The 19,891-nt window shown below is 47.2% G+C and overlaps 1 protein-coding gene across 1 annotated transcript; it reads right to left on the reverse strand.

The window, feature by feature from the left end:
* Positions 1–519: 519 nt before the first annotated feature.
* Epb42 (erythrocyte membrane protein band 4.2) lies at positions 520–18,799 on the reverse strand. Its single transcript, XM_032902315.1, has 13 exons — positions 18,669–18,799; positions 16,667–16,852; positions 15,549–15,782; positions 12,284–12,402; positions 11,359–11,463; positions 9,123–9,300; positions 8,560–8,698; positions 8,178–8,281; positions 7,231–7,473; positions 5,991–6,284; positions 3,265–3,425; positions 2,949–3,082; positions 520–1,035 (listed from the first exon to the last, which is right to left on the reverse strand). Exons 1-13 carry the CDS (start codon positions 18,676–18,678, stop codon positions 873–875), a joined length of 2,070 nt encoding a protein of 689 aa, XP_032758206.1. The 5' UTR covers positions 18,679–18,799; the 3' UTR covers positions 520–872.
* Between the last annotated feature and the right edge of the window lie 1,092 nt (positions 18,800–19,891).

The following is a 19,891-nucleotide window of genomic DNA, read 5'->3' on the forward strand; positions in this document are numbered from 1 at the left end:
CTCATACTTCCCTACTGTGCCAACTCCATACCAATTTCATCATACTCTAGCTGTGAGGTATTTAATGAATATAGAACTCATAAAGATCTAGCTAAAGATGAATTTAGACTATTCTTTTAGGTCCTATGCTATGTGTTGTAATAGCTCTATCCATTCATCTTTGGGTCTTTTACAATAAGCACCAGGGAAAGTATTATTCAATGTAATTATAGTATTACATAAAAATTTTACTTTTAGTTACTATTGTCCTATGTCATCAGAAATAGATTGTTTTAAAGATTAGGTTGTCTTTCATTCCTGTAAGTTAATGGATATGTTAATGAGCAATAAAATTGTGTGAAACATCTGAACACCCCCAAAATCTGAATGTACTCTGAAAAGGTAATCAAAACATCTAATTGTACTTTGAGAAGTTATCAGGGTGTCTTTTCAAAGGCTTGTTTTATCACTTATGCAGAGCAGTTTATTCTAAGACAAATAGTGTTTCTGACTGCCTTAGGTTGGCTTGATACAAATGGATTTTGGAGCCAGACAATGGTGGCACATGCCTTTAATGGAAGCACTCGGGAGGGAGAGGCAGGTGGATCTCTGAGTTCAAGGCCAGCCTGATCTACAGCGTGAGTTCCAGGACCACCAGGACTACATAGAGAAACTCTGTTTCGAAAATACCCACCAAATAACCAAAAAACAACAAACAAACAAACAAAAACAAACCACCACCACCACCCCAAAAAAAAAAAAAACCAAGAAAAAAATGAATTTTGGTTTTTGGTCACCGGTCTGTTCAATTTTAGTATAGACTCATTTGTCTGATAGGTAGAGTTTCCCTCTGGAGCATGTCTAGCTTTAGAAGTCTGAAGGTTGTTTGGAGTTTAAACAGAAACTTCAGGGGCCACCACAAGGACACTTCTGTGGCCGGTCAGGTTCTGGAACATGTCACAATCTACTTCCACAGTGAGCCTTTGGAGCCCCAGATGTGTTGGGGTGAACTGGAACTGAGTATGCAGGCTGCTTCCTGGCCACACAGAACCCAATCTGAAATAAAGGTAGAGACAAGTGTTAATTCTCCCCAGATCAGTGCTCTGCTGGCCTCCATGGGTTGTCCTTCCTGGATTGAAGATATGGAGCATGAAAATATAGAAATCTAAGTACATTGTTAGGAAGCCAGGAGTGATCATAAGGAGAGAAGACAGGAGCTTCTTTATACAGAGCAACTGCATGACTCAAGACGGTACCTGTGATTTCATCTGGCTTTGATCTTCCTAATAGTACTGGCAGTATGTTTGACAAAGGCTACAGTTTTACATTTCTCCCTGGTGAGCCCAGTGGGTCCCTCCCATAGGCATAATGAGTGAGTGCCAATGCGTCAGCTGACCTTCCTACACCACAGTAGACCTTTCAGTCATTAAGGAGATGTTTGGAATTTTTTGAGGAACTTTGCTCCACAATCGGTCTGGAAGATCATAATGTCTAGGTAAATGTTCAAGGATCCCCTCTCATCTTTGGGCAAGAATGACAAATTTTCACAATGCTGTACAGTGGCTCAATAATTGGACCACCTTCTGGGAAGCTCAGTGTTGCCTTTAAACTGTACCCAGCCAGGAGTGAAGTAGGCAAAATGAAAGACGATGCTTGCAACATTTAATACCACTGAGGGGCCAAAATACACAGGAACTCCTAAAAGTCAACAAGAATGATGGCAAGGACAGAAGAAAAGCAGCCAAGACAAACCCAACCATGGAAGAGAAAATGGAAAGGAAGAGCAGCCAGAAGAATGGCGAATTGGAACAGTCAGACACGGATTTCTGTTAGACTGGAAAGAAGAGAACAGTTGGATATTTGCCAGAGAGGTGGGGAAAGAAACTGTCTTTCGGTGCAGGAGGGATCCTACTAGTAAATCTGATAAGATCTGGCCAAACCAGATCATAGCCTATGACCCAGAAATTCCATTCCTGTATGGATATAATCCCCGGCACCACCAAAGTTTCAAACAAGCTAAACAGGGGAATGCTCGAAGCTGTTGGCTGTGAAACAGAGTGAGAGGTACTTGTTGCCCTTCATTATGGAGCAGAAGGAGGCACACAACGGAGTGTTATGGGGCCTAAGAAATGGACTCCACGTATACATGAAAAGAACAATGAAAAGAAAAAAACCAAAGCAACTACGCAAGTTAATGAAGCAACAGTACTCATTATACATTACTAAAGAGCCACACATGGACATGGAGGGTGGTGAAGGGCTTAGAAGTGAAAGGAATTTAATTAAAATTGTATCTTATGGTTATGACTCGTAGAGCTTCATTGTTCTACCCAGAGCCGGCATATCCTATCTGTACAACGGTCTCTGGTACCAGATCTAACCTCCCTTCTTCACCGCAATACCTAGGCTCTTCCTGCATGATCAGGACAGGTGAGGTGGGGTTATGTGGAGTCCTCATAGTCTCCCTTATCCTCTCCTCCTGTTGACTTGGTGGTTCCAGCATGAGATAGGCCATTTGGTAGCTTTAATTCAACTTCTGACCATATCTGCTCTATCTCCACTGATAGGGCAGAAATATGGATTATTGTTTTTAAGTCAGTCCAAACCGGTTGATAAGAAGTTTACAGTCTTAGCCTGGTGGTGGTGGTGGTGGTGGTGGTGGTGGTGGTGGTGGGGTGGTGGTGGTGGTGGTGGTGGTGGTGGTGGTGGTGGTGGTGGTGGAGGTGGTGGTGGTGGTGGAGGTGGTGGTGGTGGAGGTGGTGGTGGTGGTGGTGGTGGCGGGGGTGGTGGTGGTGGTGGTGGTTCACATCTTTCGTCCCAGCACTCGGGAGGCAGAGGCAGACCGAGGCCAGCCTGGTCTACAGAGTGAATTCCAGGACAGCCAGGGCTACACAGAGAAATCTTGTCTCAAAAATCAAAAACAGAAGAAGAGGAAGAAATAGAGGAAGAAGCTTCTTACAATCTCTTACCCATATCTCTTTTCTCTGTGAATGAGTCCCCTTCCAAAGATGGAGATGATGCAGTTCTGCATGGGGGCGTCTAAGGAGTTGTGCATTCTAACTGAGGCAGTAAGGGGCTGATACTGTGTTGCTCTCTTTGGCATCTGTAGGAAGAGAATTGCTGATGGACTCTGGAGAAGGGACAGTCATTGTTTGCAGGTGTCTGCCCACCCCAGCGACACACCTTCTCTATCAAGGCCACACCTCCTAATCCTCCCCCAAACTCTTCCACAGCAGCCCTGAACCACAGCACCTAAGAGTGACTGAGTGAAGATTGAGTACCCACCTCAATGACAAGATTCGGTCTACTGATGGCCACATCTTCCTGAGCAAAGCAGCTGAGGCCAGCGTGGGAGTGCCTTGCCATTGCTGTGACTCTGAGAAAGGTGTTCTCAGGTGGGTTTTGTTCAAAACAGGAGGAGGACAGGCTGGTGGAGAGTCTCAGAACTGCAACATATAATATGCAGGTCAGTACAAAACACGGAGTGCATGCATGCCGGAATTAAACCGTAGCGCCACCTGGGACAAGGGACTTAGGGGCTCATGGGAGACAGAAAGATGCTGCTTCCCGCAGCTGCTCTGCGCGTTTCCAGGACCCTGCTCCATTACTACCTCTGCCAAGACTCTTGGCAGACTGGCTCGCTGGGGCTGTAGAAGAGTGCCTGTGAGCTAGATAGGGCCATGGTGTCTTTGCATAAAAGAAGGGTGGGATGACTGGTGCTGCATGACACTCTTCAAAATACTGCTTATCTCAAAACTTGCCACATAGCAGTTGCTGAGCACATGGTTACACAGTCCTGCCCCTTCTCCCGTTTTCTTTCCTTTCCCACAGACAATGCTGTCAACTGGGACTCTCTCAAGCTCTGGTTCCCATTCTCTGTAGAATAGACATTACCCCTGCTGTGACCTTTCCCCAGGGGACGTGCTGTCCCTTTGTCCACATAGAGTCCTATGCTTTTTTAAATATGTGTGTCCACAGCTGACGAGCTGTGTAACCTCAGGCAACTTGTCTAACTTCTCTGTGTCTTGGTTTCCTCTGAAGGCAGGTGGGACTAAGAATGGTACTCACCTCATAGAGTTATCTCGAGAAGAACGAGATAAGTCATATACTGCACTTGCCACCATTTCTAGCAAATATTAAATACTCAGGGGGAGTTATAAATGTATCAGTTATTTGCCCAGAGACTATGCTGTCATTTATAACCCACGCCTCCCAAAGCTTCCTTTTTTTATGTTGATTATTTACTTCAGCATATAAACAGAGTCACCTTCAAAGTAAACCAAAGAATCATACGACCCTGTCTCTAGAGCTGTCCCCTGGCTTACTATCCGCTTAACCCCTTCTTTTTCCCATCATGCTTTAGGAAAAACTCCACTTCCTGTTTCAGTTTAAACCCCAGGGAGCCAGCCGGGGCCACTTTCCTAGTCTATGCTCTTCAACCAGGACATCTCATGATCTCTCTGCCAACCCTGTTGTGTGTCCTTGTCCCCTTAGATTCCTTTGTCTCCCTCATCTTTGTTCTTTCCTTAAATCCACAATTGCTGGTGTGGCTAAGCCTCTCTCCTTGCCATCTCATCTTCTTACATCTGGTCCTCCCACTGGTCCTCTAGCACAGTAAGTGCCCCTGTGATCTGACTCTGCATCATTCCCTCTGTGCTGGGATTTCCGTGCCTGCTCTCCCACACGGACTGGATCTTGAACTCTGTGTTTAAGTTCTTGGCTGCCTGCTGGCTGTTGGAATACTTGGCTGTCTCATGGGCTTTTAACAAAACATGCTATAACTAGATTCTTCTTCCTCCCAAAATTTGCATTCCCCTCTTTTAGTGGTTCACGCAAACCATAGAGAGACATCCACATTCACAAATCCAATTTCTCTCACCTCTGGCTTATGTCTTATTTCTGAGTGCTACCAGGCTAACCTGGCTTTTGTTTCTAGATTTTGACTGTTACTAGTTTTAACCTACTGGTTCTCTATGGCTGCATATAAGAATCCTTTATAATACAGTCCCAATCCCACGCCACACCCCATGTCAGTTAGATCAGATGCTGGCAGGTGCTTAAGGGTACAGCCAAGGTTAAGAACGACTGCTCTGACATGACCCTCTCCACTCCATTTTGTCAAAAGGTCTTTCTTTTAAACATGGACTTCTGATAGCATTGACATTACTAATGCAAAACACTCAGGCTCCTGAGAATGACATACAAGACTGCCTGGCTCTCATGCTAATTTATGCTATGCTTGGGCAAGGCACAGTGGTGGGAAGAACAGAGACCTAGGCTGCTGCAGTCCTGTAGATGAGCTCTATTCTTGTTCCTGAAACTTGCCTGTGTAGTGAGATTTCCTTAGGAGCTCTGCAAACTCTGATGCTTGTGTCTACTACGGAGTTTTTGACCTTATTGCCTGGGGTATAGCCCAGGCATAGTTTGCCTGGGTGACTACAGTGTGTGACCAAGTTTAAGCATGATTGATGAACTTCAGGGAATCTTAACCCTAAAATACATTGATGAACTTCAGGGAATCTTAACCCTAAAAATACCCTAAAACCCTAAAATTCTAAAGCATACCCATATGTGACCTCATCTCAGACTAATTAAACAAGTATCTAAAAGAGAGAAGGGACCCTTGCATATCTTCCCTTTGTCTGGAATGCTTGCTACATTTTTCTGTCTATTTAGTCCTTCTTCATTCTTCAAAGCAGCCTTTTGTGGATTATTTGGGTGCAGACTGCCCCAGCCTGAACAAGGGACTTCCTGTCCTGCACTCTGTTGGCCTCCCCAAATGCTTTCTCACTGCCAGGGTGGGTTGGTGTATTTATCTGATTGCAGCTGGGATTGTGTGCCTCTCACTGTGTCAGGATGAGTATATATGTGTTGACTGAATATATATGTGAATGTATATGTGTTGAATGAGAGTTAGCACCAAGGGGCTAAAAGCTGTCTCTGGAGACCCATAGGCAGAGCCCAAGAAAGACCATGTGTACACAGGGTGTCGGCTGGGGCCAGAGAGTTACCCTGGTTGGGTCCGAGCATGAGGAACTGCTTCTGCCTCCAGAGCCCAGTAGCAAGGACTCCATTGTAGTACACAGCCTGGGCCGCAATCACCAGTTCCACCTCCTTCTCCTTGTCTGTGGGGTTAATCAAGGCCACTGAGAGCCGACCATTTCCTCTCAGAGGCTGGGAGCTAGGTGCGTCCAAGAACAGGTGCAGAGGGTCCCCAGGCTCACAACTGGGAGGACACGTGTCTTCCCCAAGTTTCATTCTTTCCTTTTGGACTCTCTCCAGTACCTCCTTTTCTTGAAGAGATCCTGTGGAATAGAAGAGACTAGAGAGCACCTAGTAGGTACAGATCCTTCTGATAAAAGGGCAGAGTTAAAGGTATTTACCGCTTCTGCTCAGAAACCAAAATCCCAAAGAGTTTTGCAAATGCCTCAGGCTTTGAATTTGCCTTTGCACAAGGAAAACCTAGTCACACATTTGGTGACTGTCGGTGCTGTTGCTGGAGATATTTTGGCGAGAAATTGACTCTTCGTGTGCGAAGGATCTTGGAATTACTCCAAGAACAAAGGAGCCATGGAGTATTCTTGAGCGGGGAGCTAACAAGGACGTTCATGTCTTAGAACACTCATCCTCAAAAGTGAAACAGGAAAGGGAACTGTGATGGAGAGAGCAGAACGAGGGGCTGCCATCCTCCGGGCAAGAGGTAAGGGAGCTGCAGGATTGCCTAGGTTGTGAGAAAGAATGAAGAAGACAGAGGCACACAGGGACAACGTGCTGTGAAGAGGAAGGCTTATCTTACAAGCATCCCGGTTTGAACTGATAGATAAAAATAGAATAGTTGGCAATCTTGGAAGAGGGGGAGACAAGGGTAACTTCCTCTCCCTCAGTCCTGAAAGTCTTCTTGAACAAGGTTCGGTGTTTAGTGCTTTGTTTCATAATGACAGTTCTCAACTGGAGGCAGTTTTGAGCCCCTAGAGGACATGTGGAAATACATGACGTTTTTGGTTAGGACTGGCTGGAGTTGGGGACTGCATTTCACGAACAGAGGCCAACAGTGCAGAGAGCACTGTAGTGCATCCTGCAGCCCAGCCTCCTGCAGTGCAGAACCGTCTGCTCAGAACCAGCGGTCATGCCAGCCAGGCTCAAGAAACCTACTTTTATTGGGTGGGGAAAAGGCTGGGGCTCTTTCTGGCCTCCTGGTCTGCTATTCCCTTCCTCTCATTGGCTATCTCAGTCCCCTTGACTGGTCAGTACCTTCAGGATATTTGTAGTTCTGAGTGATGTCTTCGCAGCGGTCACTGTCCACGCCCTTGGTGCTGATGCTGTTGCCGACATTCTTTCTGTTGGAGTTGGTCAACTCCAACTTCCCATCCTCACAGCACTTCCAGACCACGCACGAGGCATTCACTGCGGCAAAGAGCTCTGGTACTGCCGGGTCCAGCTGCAGTTCCCCCTCTTTGACTGCTTTGACTGGGACCAGATTGCAGGATCCCAGGACTGAGGGGGAGAAAGGGCAGATGAGCAAAAGAGCCACCCTTAGACCTCTGCTCCAGTTAGGGCTTATAATGTCAGTCCTTGTCCTGGGCATTCTTTTTCCTTCTCGAGGATCAAGGTTAGAGGTAGGAAGTAGACAGGCTTTCTGAGAAAGTATCAGAGATGAAACTCACAATTATGTAGTGAAAATACTTTTAGGTCCTGGTCTATATCAGAAACTGGACAGGAAAGAACCTCAGAGGAAAATGATTAATGCCCAGCCTAAATGCTAATGTGCTAGGGACCAGCCACCTTAATTGCTTCCGGCATGCCGGCCCCTGACAGTTCTGCTCCAGGACAAAGACCCTTCAGCTATTTGAAGCTCTGTAGGCTACTATAAGGCTCCTTTCATCCACACACAGGGAAGTCCACCCCACCAGTCACTACTCCAGAATACACACAGCCAGGTTAAATCCTCTGGCCTTCATTGAGATGGTATTCTCTTGCCCATGGCTTTAAGTGGGCCTTGTGTTCATGTAGTCTCACCTGATAGCTAACATCTCTACCCCATGAGCCTGATGGTACCATCTGGCCAACGTTAATTTCGATTCTCCTGTTTTACAAGGTGAAGACCCTCTCTGAACCACGTGCTGCTCCTAGATCCTTTGCAAGGGACCCCTTCAGCTCTTGCAGCCCTGGTTGGTCTTGGGCCCACCCTTAGGCTTTACCTCCAACTCCATTAGGAGCTCTTGGGTGCAGAATCTGCCATCCGTCATAACCCGGGGACAAATCAGGTCTGTTCATCCAGCATTCTACAGAAGTTTGGAAGACCCTAAGAGTAGCAAAGGCAAAAGTTCAAGTGGGCGGGAAAAGCATATGGAAGAGATTCTAGGAATGTGACTTTAGGGAGCTGTTGCCATGGGGATGGAGGACACTGTGTAAAATGAAGAGTAACACTCCTGGAGAGGGATAAACACCCCACCCCTGACTACCACCACCTCCTAGAAGAGTCCTGAAGGCCTGCTTAGCCCAGGGCTTTCCAAGTGTGGAGGGTTCACATGGAACTTGGCACTTTCTGGCCTAGAATCCTAACTCCTTTAGGCTTCTCACCAGATATGGCCCCTCTGTCCTTCTCCATTCTGGAGCCCCTCTTCATTGTAGTACTCATCCACCAGCAGGCTCCCATTGGTACCTTGGGCTGAGTCAAATGTGGTAACAACTCGAGCTGGGATGCCCAGGCATCGTAGCACTGCAAGGAAGAGGCATAGGACATCAGAGGGGTAGAAATACCCCAGGCTGGACATGATTTGTCTTAAATGACAGGTGACATTGTAGAAGAGAGGAGGATTCTGAACTGAACAGGCGAAGGCTGGTTAAGTGATGCACGAATCACGCAGTGCAAGAATATAGAGCAAGAGGGGAGGTTTAGAAGCATGGAGGCTTGCTCTGTCGGGGGACAAGTTTGAGAGCAGAGTTTGTAAATGAACTCAGATTTGCAGAGGGGAAAGGGAAGCAGTAGCGGGTGGGGAAATCGGGTAGGGGAAGGCTGTAGAGACAGACAGTGCCTGCTTTAAGAGATGTCCCTTCCACATGGGAGGCCAAGGGATAACTTGAAATGCAGGGTAGACACTACAGCAGCCCAGAGGCTGACCTATATGTTGCCTGCCCTGTACCTGTGCAAGCAACAGCAGCAAACACCCACGCCTGGCTCTCATACACGGGTCGTCCTCGGCCAGTGAGCCACTGCCTCAGGATGGGCACACTGCCTCGTCGTTTGTACAACAAGGCACCTTGCTGGGCAGCCTGGGTCTGTGAAATAGGCAGGACACTCTTCTTCTTGAGGGCATGCAACTGTTGGGGCAGATATGCGGTTGTCAGTGAGAGCTTGTGGGTGGACAGCGTGGGCAGGGGCAGCAAGGAATGCTTACTGTAGCTTGCCAAGCACGGCTCATTCCCTGGAGCTTGTAAACCAGCATGCTCCAGGCTCCAGCTCATTCTAACTGTGTCATAACCTCAGAGGCAGACCCAGGCTCCTCATCTAAATCATCGTCCAGCCCCAGCCCCAGGGAGAAGTATGAGAGTTGGTTCTACTGGTCCTCGGCTTCCCCGGCTCTGACTCCTTCAATGTTGTTTGATCTGGATCCTAGAGGCCACTTATCTCGAGCCTCTTCCCCTTACACAACAGCCTCGATCTCATACCCTGTCTTTCAGAGAGGGACAGAGTGTTAAGAAGGGAAATGAGGAATGTGTTGCTTGTCTGAGAGAGTTTTGTGGACATGGTGTGCTGGCTGATTCCATGTCAACTTGACATAAGCTAGAGCCATCTGAGAGAAGGGAACCCCAATCGTGAAAGTGCCTTCATAATATCTATCTGTAGGCAAACTGTAGGGATGTTCTTAATCACTGATTGATTGATAGGGGAGGGCCAGCACACAGTGAGTGGTGCTATCTCTGGGTTAGCCCTGGGTTCTTGAAGAAAGCAGACTAAGCCCTGAAGCTGAAGAAGAAGGATGACCAAAGTGTGGATGCTTCAGTCCTTCTTAGAACAGGGAACAAAAATATTCACAGGACGAAATACAGAGACAAAGTTTGGAGCAAAGACTGAAGGAAAGGCCATCCAGAGACTGCCCCACCTGGGGATCCAGCCCATATACAGACACCAAACCCAGCAATATTGTGGATGCCGAGAAGTGCATGCTGACAGGAGGCTGATATAGCTGAGAGGCTATATCCTGAGAGGCTCTGCCAGAGCATTACAAATACAGAGGCGGATGCTCACACCCAACCATTGAACTGATAATGATGTCCCCAATGGAGGAGTTAGAGAAAGGATTAAAGGAGCTGAAGGGGTTTGGAACCCCATAAGAACAACAATACCAACCAACCAGAGCCCCCAGGAACTAAACCACCATCCAAAGAGTACACAAGGACAGACCCATGGCTCCAGCTGCATATGTAACAGAGGATGGTCTTGTTGGGCACCAATGGGAGGAGAAACCCTTGGTCCTGCCAAGGCTCGATGCCCCAGTATAGGAAAACATCAGGGTGGGGAGGTGGGAAGGGATGAGTGGGTGGGGGAACACTCTCATAGAAACAGGGGAAGGAGGGATGGAATGGAGGTTTATGGATGGGAAACCGGGAAAGAGGATAACATTTCAAATGTAAATAAAAAATATCCAATTAAAAAAGGAAGAAAAAACATTTTTATTTTGCTAGTTAAAATAAATTGGTAAGACAAAAAAAAAAAAAGAAAGAAAGAAAGAAAGAAAGAGAGAGAGAAAGAAAGAAAAAAGCAAGCAGACTGAGCAAGCCAGCCATGAGGAGCAAGCCAGTAAGCAGCACCCCTCCATGGCCTCTGCATCAGCTCCTGCTTCCAGGTTCCTTCCCTCTTGAGTTTCTGCCTTGGTTGCCTTCAATGGACTGTGGCTCTGGATATGTAAGTTAAATAAACCATTTCCTACCCAACTTGCTTTTAGTCATAATAATTTCATAACAATAATATTAACCCAAACTAGGACACATGGGAAATACCAAGCCTCCTTCATGGTTTGCATATTCTTAGAAACATAACAAGACTGTTAGATTCCCATAGCAAGCACTGAGAAGGAGCGGGGACATCTTCCCTCCTAGGGATCTAAGCCTCTAGGTCAGAGCTGGGAGGACACGAGCTCTGAGGAAAGTCAGGTCAGTTTCCTCCCTCCCTGGCTTTTGTCTTGGATGAACCTCTCTCCCCTTTTCTTGCCTTGTCCTTCTATCTCATCAGGCTCTTCTCTGAAGATTGTCTCCCACTCCCTGGGAAAGGGGACCTGTCTGTGCTCTGAGGGCTTCCAGAGCTGCAAAGGTGGAGGCCTCAAGCCAAGTGCTCATGTCCCACCTCTTCCCCCTTTGCTTCCCCAGTCCCATGCTCACCAAGGAGCCCACTATGCAGGCCACGTGTGCGGGCTGGCTCCAGTCTTTCACTTGCTTGTCCACACTCAGTAAGTTCAGGCTGAGGTCCATGACGTCTCTCTCAAACTGTAAGGGCAATGCAGGATAAGATGGAGAAGGGTTTCCAGCCAGGCACCATCTCAGGACAGACTTGTCATCTTGTCCCTCTCTGAAGCCTGGGTCTCACATCTTCCTCACCTGCCTCCACATCTACCGTGGGTATTCTGTCTCCTCTCCCTTCTTACCACACCATCTGGCTGTGTACCCATGACCAGTGCTTTGCTCTGTAGCTGATTTTCCTGATCGGGTGTGATCTCATAAAGATTGGTATTGGGCCATTGATTGATTGATTGATTGAATCAGAGCCTTACTATGTAGGCCAGGATGACTTTGAACTTGAACTTGCAGAGTTCTACCTGCCTATGCCTCCCAAGTGCTGGGATTTAAGGCACATGCCACTATCAGTAGCATGTCATTTCAATTCATTTAATATCATTCATTCCTACTTAGTGAACATCGAATGTTCCTACAGGCACGGAGCCAGGTATGGAAGACTCCAGGTAGCTCTCACTCTACAGAAGTCCTAGTTGGGATGTATGTGGCCCTTCAGGTAGCACACCATTGCAAAGTAGCTCAGACTCTAGGCGTCTATCCCAGATAGCACAATGGAACAACTCCTCTATCTTTAGGAATTGGGAGAATTTTCCAGAAGGTAGTAAGACTGGGGAAGTAGTTTTCCAAGGGAAAAGGGAAGGAAGCTAGTCCAAGCAGCAGCTGTAGAGAGTACTGTAATGTAGTCCAAAAGGAATAGAGGCACCACAGATTGACAAGGGCTTTTGAACCTGTGGCCTTTGACCTGAGTGTTGAAGGTTATGTATACCTCTTCTTCACTAGAGGTCCCTATTACCTGACCGAAGTCCCAGGGCTCTTCTTGAATGCAGTCAGCTGTGCCCAGGTAGATAAAGCCATCCTGATTCAGTACATATTCAGTGCGTTGAACCTCGTTCTGCAGAAATACAGCATCATCTGTCAAGAAGCAGCAGAGGTTGAGCGTCTGAGGGTTCCAGGTCTGTTCTCCCTGCCTGGGCCTCTGCCCTGCTACCCAGGTTGGGTTTGGTTTCAGCCCTCTCTTGCATCCCTGGGCCTAATTAAAACTCAGGAGGGTCCTTCTCACTGCTCATTCAGGACCCGGCCCACACTCCCTCTGTTAGTCAGGGTGTGGCTAGGAACAAGCCACTCTTTGAAAGCCTTGTGCTTTCCAGAGAGGTTTGCAAACGAGAGACCTTCTGGCTCAACCGGAAATCCTAGGGAGTTTCCCAGTGGCCTGTTAAGTCTTACCCAGAAGACCGATTTGTAGCAACAAAAAAGTGTCTCAGGGTAAAATCGAAATGAACACAACATTTAAACACAGATCAAGCAGGGTAAGCAGAGGGGGCAGGGTAGGAAGGAGCAAGGGTTCAAAGGTGGAATTGTGAGCATTGGCCTTCTGTGCAGTGAGGTTCTCTGTGTCCCAGGTGACCACAGTCCTTTCCTACCGCCTCATCCAATTCCCTTATCCAAGCATTAGGCTGAGCATCACCAAGAGACTGCAGGTCTGAGAACAACTTTGGCTTATCAGTCCCATTCATCCACCTTGTTTGAGACAAGGTCTCTTCAGCACTGTGTAAGGTAGGCCAGCTGACAACAAGCTTCAAGAGAGTCTCTTGTCTCTGCTTCCCATCTTCCTGTAAGCATGCTGCATCCAATTTTCCCTTGAATTCTACTCAAGGGAAGTACTTGATCCATACTCAAGTCATCAGGCTTGCACCCACAGAGCCTTCCCCTCACTCCTCCATATCCTTTAATGAAACCATTGTTTACTTAGGAAGCAGCATGGGGTTCAGCTTTTCTTGCCAGATTTTCTCTCTCAGCTTTGGTGGCCAGGCATGTGTGTAAAGTGTGTGTGTGTGTGTGTGTGTGTGTGTGTGTGTGTGTGTGTGTGTGCATGCATGTCATGTACTGTTCATGTAGGGTGGTTTGACTAGTTTCTAGGAACATTAAAGGAACTTCCAGACCACCCAAAGAGCTTCTAGGCTACAGAAAGAGAGCTGCCCAGGCACCCAGTATTGTCTCTGCATCCTTCCTGTGTGCTGGGATTAAGGGTACATGCTACCACACTGGAAGCTCTCTCAGTCATTTCTCAGAGGAGCAGAGGCAATGGCTCCCACTGCCCAATCCCTCCATAGAAGGGCTTCCCTAGTTGGGGTCCTATAAACAAAGCAAGAAGGCAGGAATCCTAGTAGTGGAATTATGGGTGGACTCCGTCCAACGCTGTCCTCGAACTGTCTTGTTGGGACTATATTTTGGCTGCCAGGGGCTAGCTTTGAATGTAGACTCTGGGCCATCCATCTGGGATGCACTAAAGCCTCAGCTTTGGAAGAATGCCCCCAAGATCTTCCTGTTAGTAGACAGCGAAATGTGGGACCTCTCTCAGCAGAAGGATTCTGAATCTACAAGTGAATAACACGGGGCAAAAGACACCAGAATAGATGGGTTCCCCCTTGGGACACAAAGGAAGGCCCTGAGCTGAGAATATTATAAAATTATCCCAACCATAAAATTATCTTTATTGCTAGTTATGTAGTAATGTTGCTACTGTTAGGAATTGTAATGTAAATGTCTGTGGTTTCCAGCAGTCATAGTGAGCCCTGTGAAAGGGTTGTTGTGAACCCACACAGATTGAGAACTACTGATCTAAAGTAAGAGGTCCCACCCTGGACAAGAGAAATAAAGTCCATTGGCTTCAGATGTAATAAAGGAAAGCGCCTGGTGCTTGGCTCTAGGCATGAGTCTGTAGGAACCTGGGGGAATTATTTTCTTTTCCCATATTTCCTCTGGTCTTCCAGACCTGTCTTATAAAGGGGGCCCTTCAGGCTGACAGTGAAATTGTTGAAAGGAAAATGAAGTGTGCGTGTAGTGTCTTGGAGCTAGGAAAGCCAGGAGAAACTGTTTTCCATTCTCCCAATCAACCCTTAAGTATCTGCAGCATTAAAATGGGGGTGACACGTTTAAAATGAGGAGGAACGGACAATGCCCCATTGTAGCCTCATTTGGACAAACCACCTAGGGACCCCTAGATGAATCAAGCCCAGCTTCAACCAGAGCCGTACCTTAATGGAGGTCATCTGACCCCAGTGGAGCCACTTAAAGACCATTGCAGCTACAAGACTTTAGACAGGTCAGTGTGGAGAGGACTACACAACCTGCCTTAATAACAGAGTAAACAAGTGGAGAGAAACAAAACCACAGAATAGGGCTCCTTTACCATGAAGCTGAGGAACATAGAGACCCTCGTAGTACAGACTCCTTTCACATTTTTGAGGGATTGGGCAATTCAAATTTCTGTGTTCTTTTTCTTTAAAAATGTTCCCTTTCATTAGATAATCTATTGACCCCTCAAAACCCATCTACATCCCAGAGAGAGAGACTGGGGAAGACAGAAAATAGGCAAAGAAACCCCATTCCCTGGACCACCTCATTCCTGCATTTCTTCCTAGTTCTTATCTCCATTGTGTGTGTTTGTGTGCATGTGTGTGTGTGTGTGTGTCTGTCTGTGTGTGTGTCTCCGTGTGTGTGTGCCTGTGTCTCTCTGTATGTGTCTTTGTGTGTGTGTGTGTGTCTGTGTGTGTGTGTCTGTGTGTGTCTCTCTTGTGTCTCTGTGTGTTTGCGTCTGTGTGTCTGTGTGTGTCTGTGTGTCTATCTCATTTTATGTTTACATGGGTGCTCTGGTGTAAACCTGTGTGTTCAGAGGCCAGATGAGCACATCGGATCTCCTGGACCTGTCTTTAAAGGCCTTGGTTGGATCCTTGGCTTGTTATTAAGCCTTTGTCCTCATGGTGGTGCAGCAAGCACTCTTGACTGCCGAGCTATCATCTTTCCAGCTCCTAATCTTAGATTAGTACAGGAAAGGGCAGATTTTTTAGCTCATCTCAAAGCGTCCAAAATAGTGCGAAGCAGCATCAGAGCTTGTCAGTAAGGTAAGTATATATTTGTAACATGAAGTCCCCAGAGCCCGAGAACACTTGTTAGGATTTGATGGTGGTCTTGCCCACAGGGCTGCTTGTTGGGGCTGTATCCCAGCTCGGGATCCCTTCATCCCTGTGCATCTCAGACTAACCTAGGTCCAAACTTACCTCTATTCCATGGATTAAAGAGCAGTGTGAATTGGCCCAAGGGGTATTGTTTCTTGCCGGAAACCTGAAGCAGGAGTGAGTAGTGGCCAATGACAGCATCCACGGGTGTGGTCACAGAGATGGTCCAATGTTGGGCATCTCTTTCCTCCACTGCTGCACTCCACCCTTTTTTGTCCCCCAGGGAGGAAATAGGGAATATGGTTTGGGTCTTACTGGTCTTGGAAGGTTGCTCTCCTGAAATGCACAGTAACAAATTGGTCATTTGGACTTCGAAGTCACAGGTCAGAGTAATAAATCAAGGTTTTACAAAAATGGAGGAGGTGCCAATTAGTTTTGGAGGAGAAGAAAAGAGGTCCTCCTAGAAAGAGAAATAGTAGAGGATGATGGGTGAACTCAGGCTCTCGGTGCTTATAGATCCACATCAATGAGAGGGTCACAGTCTACAAACTGGTGTAACAGTCATACAACCATCCCTCTGTCCAGGACCTCCTGCAATAACCAAATCCAAGGTTGTTTATACCTCTTTACATAAAATACCATGGCATTGCATTGTCTGGTGTACTAATCTTTTGATTACGTATGAGTCCTCACACAGTGTGAATGCTGTATTAATAGTCCCTGTGCTGTATGTTTTAAGAATTGCTAATGAAGAGGGAAAGACGGGACAATCTTTGCCCAGGTATGTTCCATCATGGATGGCTGACTCTGAGGAAGCAGAACCCATGGACCTGGAGGGCCTGTGAAAGGATTAAGTTAGATATTGCATACGAAGTACTTGACTCAGTAGCTGATACATAATGCAGATTTCAACAACTTGTGCAGCCTAGATGCTATAGATAGCCAGAGTTAAACCCCACTCAGCCTTTCCTACAAAGTTGCGGTCAAAAGGAAGCTCTGATGGTGATACCGCTGAACACTTCAGAATCATAATTAGCAGCGTTTCTTATGTATATTATCTTGTAAGTTCTCACAATACCCCTTACCAGACAGAGCAGGACAGCTTAAGGCCCAGCTACTGCATGGACCATTTGTCCCTTGGTCTTCTGAGAGGATGCTGAGAAGCGATTCCCCCTCCAGATCCCCAAGCCCCCACGGTGGTCTAGGCCCACAACACATACCAGTTTGTGCAATGAGAGCCACTTTCTTCAGGGCAGACAGAAATATGTGGGCCGGGGCACGGAAGTTCAGGGTGATGATGAAGGACTGTCCCCTCCTCAAAATAAGGTGCTGGGAGCTGATGGCGTCGGTGTGGTGCTCCTTGTTGTTTTCTGCTGCGTGGAAGTCGCAGCTCTTGATACTCAGAGCTGTTGTGGGGAAAAAGCAAAGTCCCAGGTATGAGGTAAGTGCAGTAGCATGACTAAAAGTCACCTTCCAGGAGTGGGGTTCGAGTCCTGGACTCCATTTCCTTGTCAGCTGTGCACCCTCAAGCAAGCAGCTCATTCCAACTTCAGTTTTCTTCTCTTTAGACTAACCATCCCTCTCTGAAGAGTTATACGAAACGAAGTTATACACATATATACTTACGTTTCTGTACTAGCACTTACTTCATGTTAGCATAATGTCAAACGTGTATTAAGGGCCATTAAATGTTGACATTGCTGGTTCCAAATCCAAACCCCACCCCTGAGCTACACGCTTAGTGTCACAGTCATGTTTTTGAGGACACAATCAGATAATGTTAGAAGTGGTTTGAGATCACTGAGTCAAATTCTCTTGTCTTAAAGACGAGATGGGTGAGAATAGAATTAACTCACCCGAGATCATGTGTGAGTTTTGTTCTAAAGACTCTCCATCTCATGACACCTGAAAGGAGGTGGGCGAGTGTATTGTGAGCCCACCATCTCTGACGGTTGAGTTGGACTGGGCGGTGGAAGAGTGAGCTGTCACATGATTTGAACGAGGTACACTGTGTACACTAACCCCGGCTTCCTGGCATGACCTATTCTTCAGAATCCTTTGGGCTCTTGTTCTGTCTGGAAGGCTTCTCAGCTTCTTACCTGAAAGGTGCCTTCTCGCCTTCCCTTACTGAGTGGCATTGCCTCTAAAGCCCTTGCTGACTTCTCCGGGTGGAGCTTGGTCCCATTTTATAGGCCTCACCCACTGCTCCCTGCCTCTCAGCCCCTCCTGAGAGCTTGTTGAGGGCCGTGTTTATTTCATTTCTGCATTCTCTGCCCAACAGCATGCTGAGCATGGTGGATTCCCAGTCAGTGATTGCTCCCTCGGTGACAGGACATGAACATGAACCCTAAGAAGAATTTCTCAGACGTGCTCGGGGCTCAGGCTGCACTGCGCTGGCCCTCACCATGGAGGCACCCAGGGTTTGTATATCCTCTCAATCTGCTTGTCCTACTGCTTTATGTCTGTCTGTCCATTGTGCTTGTGTAAATGACTCCCACCATCCCTTCCCTCCTATTAAACTCTGAGGATTCGAGCCTCGAGATCTCCCAGGTGTCTTTAGTTTCTTTCTACTGCTGTGATAAACCACCATGTCCAAAAACAACTTGGGGAAGAAAGGGTTTATTTCATCTTATGTAGTGCATCATCCAGGGAAACTGGGGCAGGAACCTAGAGGTAGGAAGAGAAGCAAAAGCCACCCGGGAGCAGAAGAGCGCTGCTTACTGGCTCACCCAGCCTGCCTTATACCACCTAGGACCACCTGCCTTGGACAGCACAACCCACAGTGGGCTGGGCCCTCCCACATCAATCAACAATGGAGAAAATGAACCACATGTTTGTCCACTGGTCAATCCAAATGGGATATTTAGAAGAGGCATTCTCTTCTAAAATGATTCTGGCCTGTGTTGAGTTGACATAAAAATCAGCCAGCACACTAGGTGTCTCTCATCCGGATCATAGCCTAGAGCTGTAGTCATTTACATTATGTCGATCCTGGCTATGGAGGCAAATACATGATAATCATTCGTAAGTACAATTAAAATTACCATGCAAACACCTACCCCATACTCACACCACCACCATTTCCCTCCTCACTCCACATACCTCCCATCCCACCCCCCCATATCTTTCACACCCTACTGTCACCTCCACTAACAACCTATTTCCTTTAATAAAAACATGTCACGATGATAGCCCTAGCAGTCAAGAACTGGTCTAGCTTACCTTGTCCCATGGCTGCAGGCTACTTGAGTCCACAGCTCAGGAGACGCTGACCTCCCTCTGTTGCTTCTCTCTGGGTTCTCTCTCCAAATCTACCTCCACACCGGCGAAGATGGTGGACTTCTGGTTTAAAGTCTCTAAAAAGCAAATTTCCCTCACTCCTCTTGTGACTCTGACAGGCTTCTTGACTCCTACTCCCTCCCTGCTGCTATCTCCTAGACCAGCTGCTGGGAGTGACTCTTTCGAGATGTTGCTTAGGCAGGAGGCCAAGGCAGGCCTCTGTCTGTCAGGATAGAGTCAGCATTCCCTGGAAGACCTGCTAGCTGGGAAAAATCCTCAAAGCCTGATCCCTCAGTGACCTCAAGAATCCCCAGAGATGTTTTCTGGACAACTCTAGATGCCGCTGTAAACAGTGGGTCCATCCCCAACTCTGAACCTCCTGCCTCAAGTAACTCATGAGCGGCTGCCTACCGTATGTCTGTCTGTAATCCATCTGTTTGAACGAGATAAGGAAACGGAGACTGTTGAAAGAGAAAATGCAGAAGCTAGACTCTTCCAAGATGACCTGCTCTGGGACAACCAACCAGAGACGGTTTAGAATTGTTTGGGACTCTGCTCTAGTCCTTCTGCTTCCTCCTTGCTTATTAAAGGATGAAGGCACAGGAAAGGGTCTCCTGTTTGGCCCTCCTGCACTTTCTGGCTCTTTGCCTGGGCTTCCCAATGTGTGTCCAAGGGAACACTCAGGGCAGTTGTTGTGTGAGGTACCTGTGATAGGACACAGAACAGTCACACAAGCACTGTTTCCTGTGGACAGGAAAGCTGGGGTGGCGAGCTTTGCTGTCCACCCTTTTAAAGCTCTTAACTATAATCTGCTTGAAAAATAATGATGAGACACACACACACACACACACACACACACACAGAGAGAGAGAGAGAGAGAGAGAGAGAGAGAGAGAGAGAGAGAGAGAGAGAGAGAGAGAGAAACCCTACTGCCTCCTAACCCCCAAATAAGACATTTTCCCTAAGAACTGAAGAAGCTGATTTTTCATTATTTGATTTTTACCTGGAAAACACAAATCTAAATATGATGAGAAAAGGTGACTAGGACCTGGCCAGCCCAGCATCATGAAGCCAGTGTAGTAGCTTTCAGGCCTGTAATTACTGACTGTTGGAAACATACAACTACAGATGGAAATGCAATTAAAGCCCTAACTTACTTAACAGTG

The sequence above is a fragment of the Rattus rattus genome, chromosome 5 (assembly GCF_011064425.1).
Source record: "Rattus rattus isolate New Zealand chromosome 5, Rrattus_CSIRO_v1, whole genome shotgun sequence".
Taxonomy (NCBI): domain Eukaryota; kingdom Metazoa; phylum Chordata; class Mammalia; order Rodentia; family Muridae; genus Rattus; species Rattus rattus.

Excerpts from the sequence above, each read along its gene's own strand:
- Epb42 (XM_032902315.1), bottom strand. Across the intron at positions 15,783-16,666 it reads GGCTCTCATTGCACAAACTG|GAGAGCAACCTTCCAAGACC; the intron begins GTATGTGTTGTG and ends TGTGCATTTCAG. Across the intron at positions 8,282-8,559 it reads GGACAGAGGGGCCATATCTG|GGTCTTCCAAACTTCTGTAG; the intron begins GTGAGAAGCCTA and ends TGCTACTCTTAG.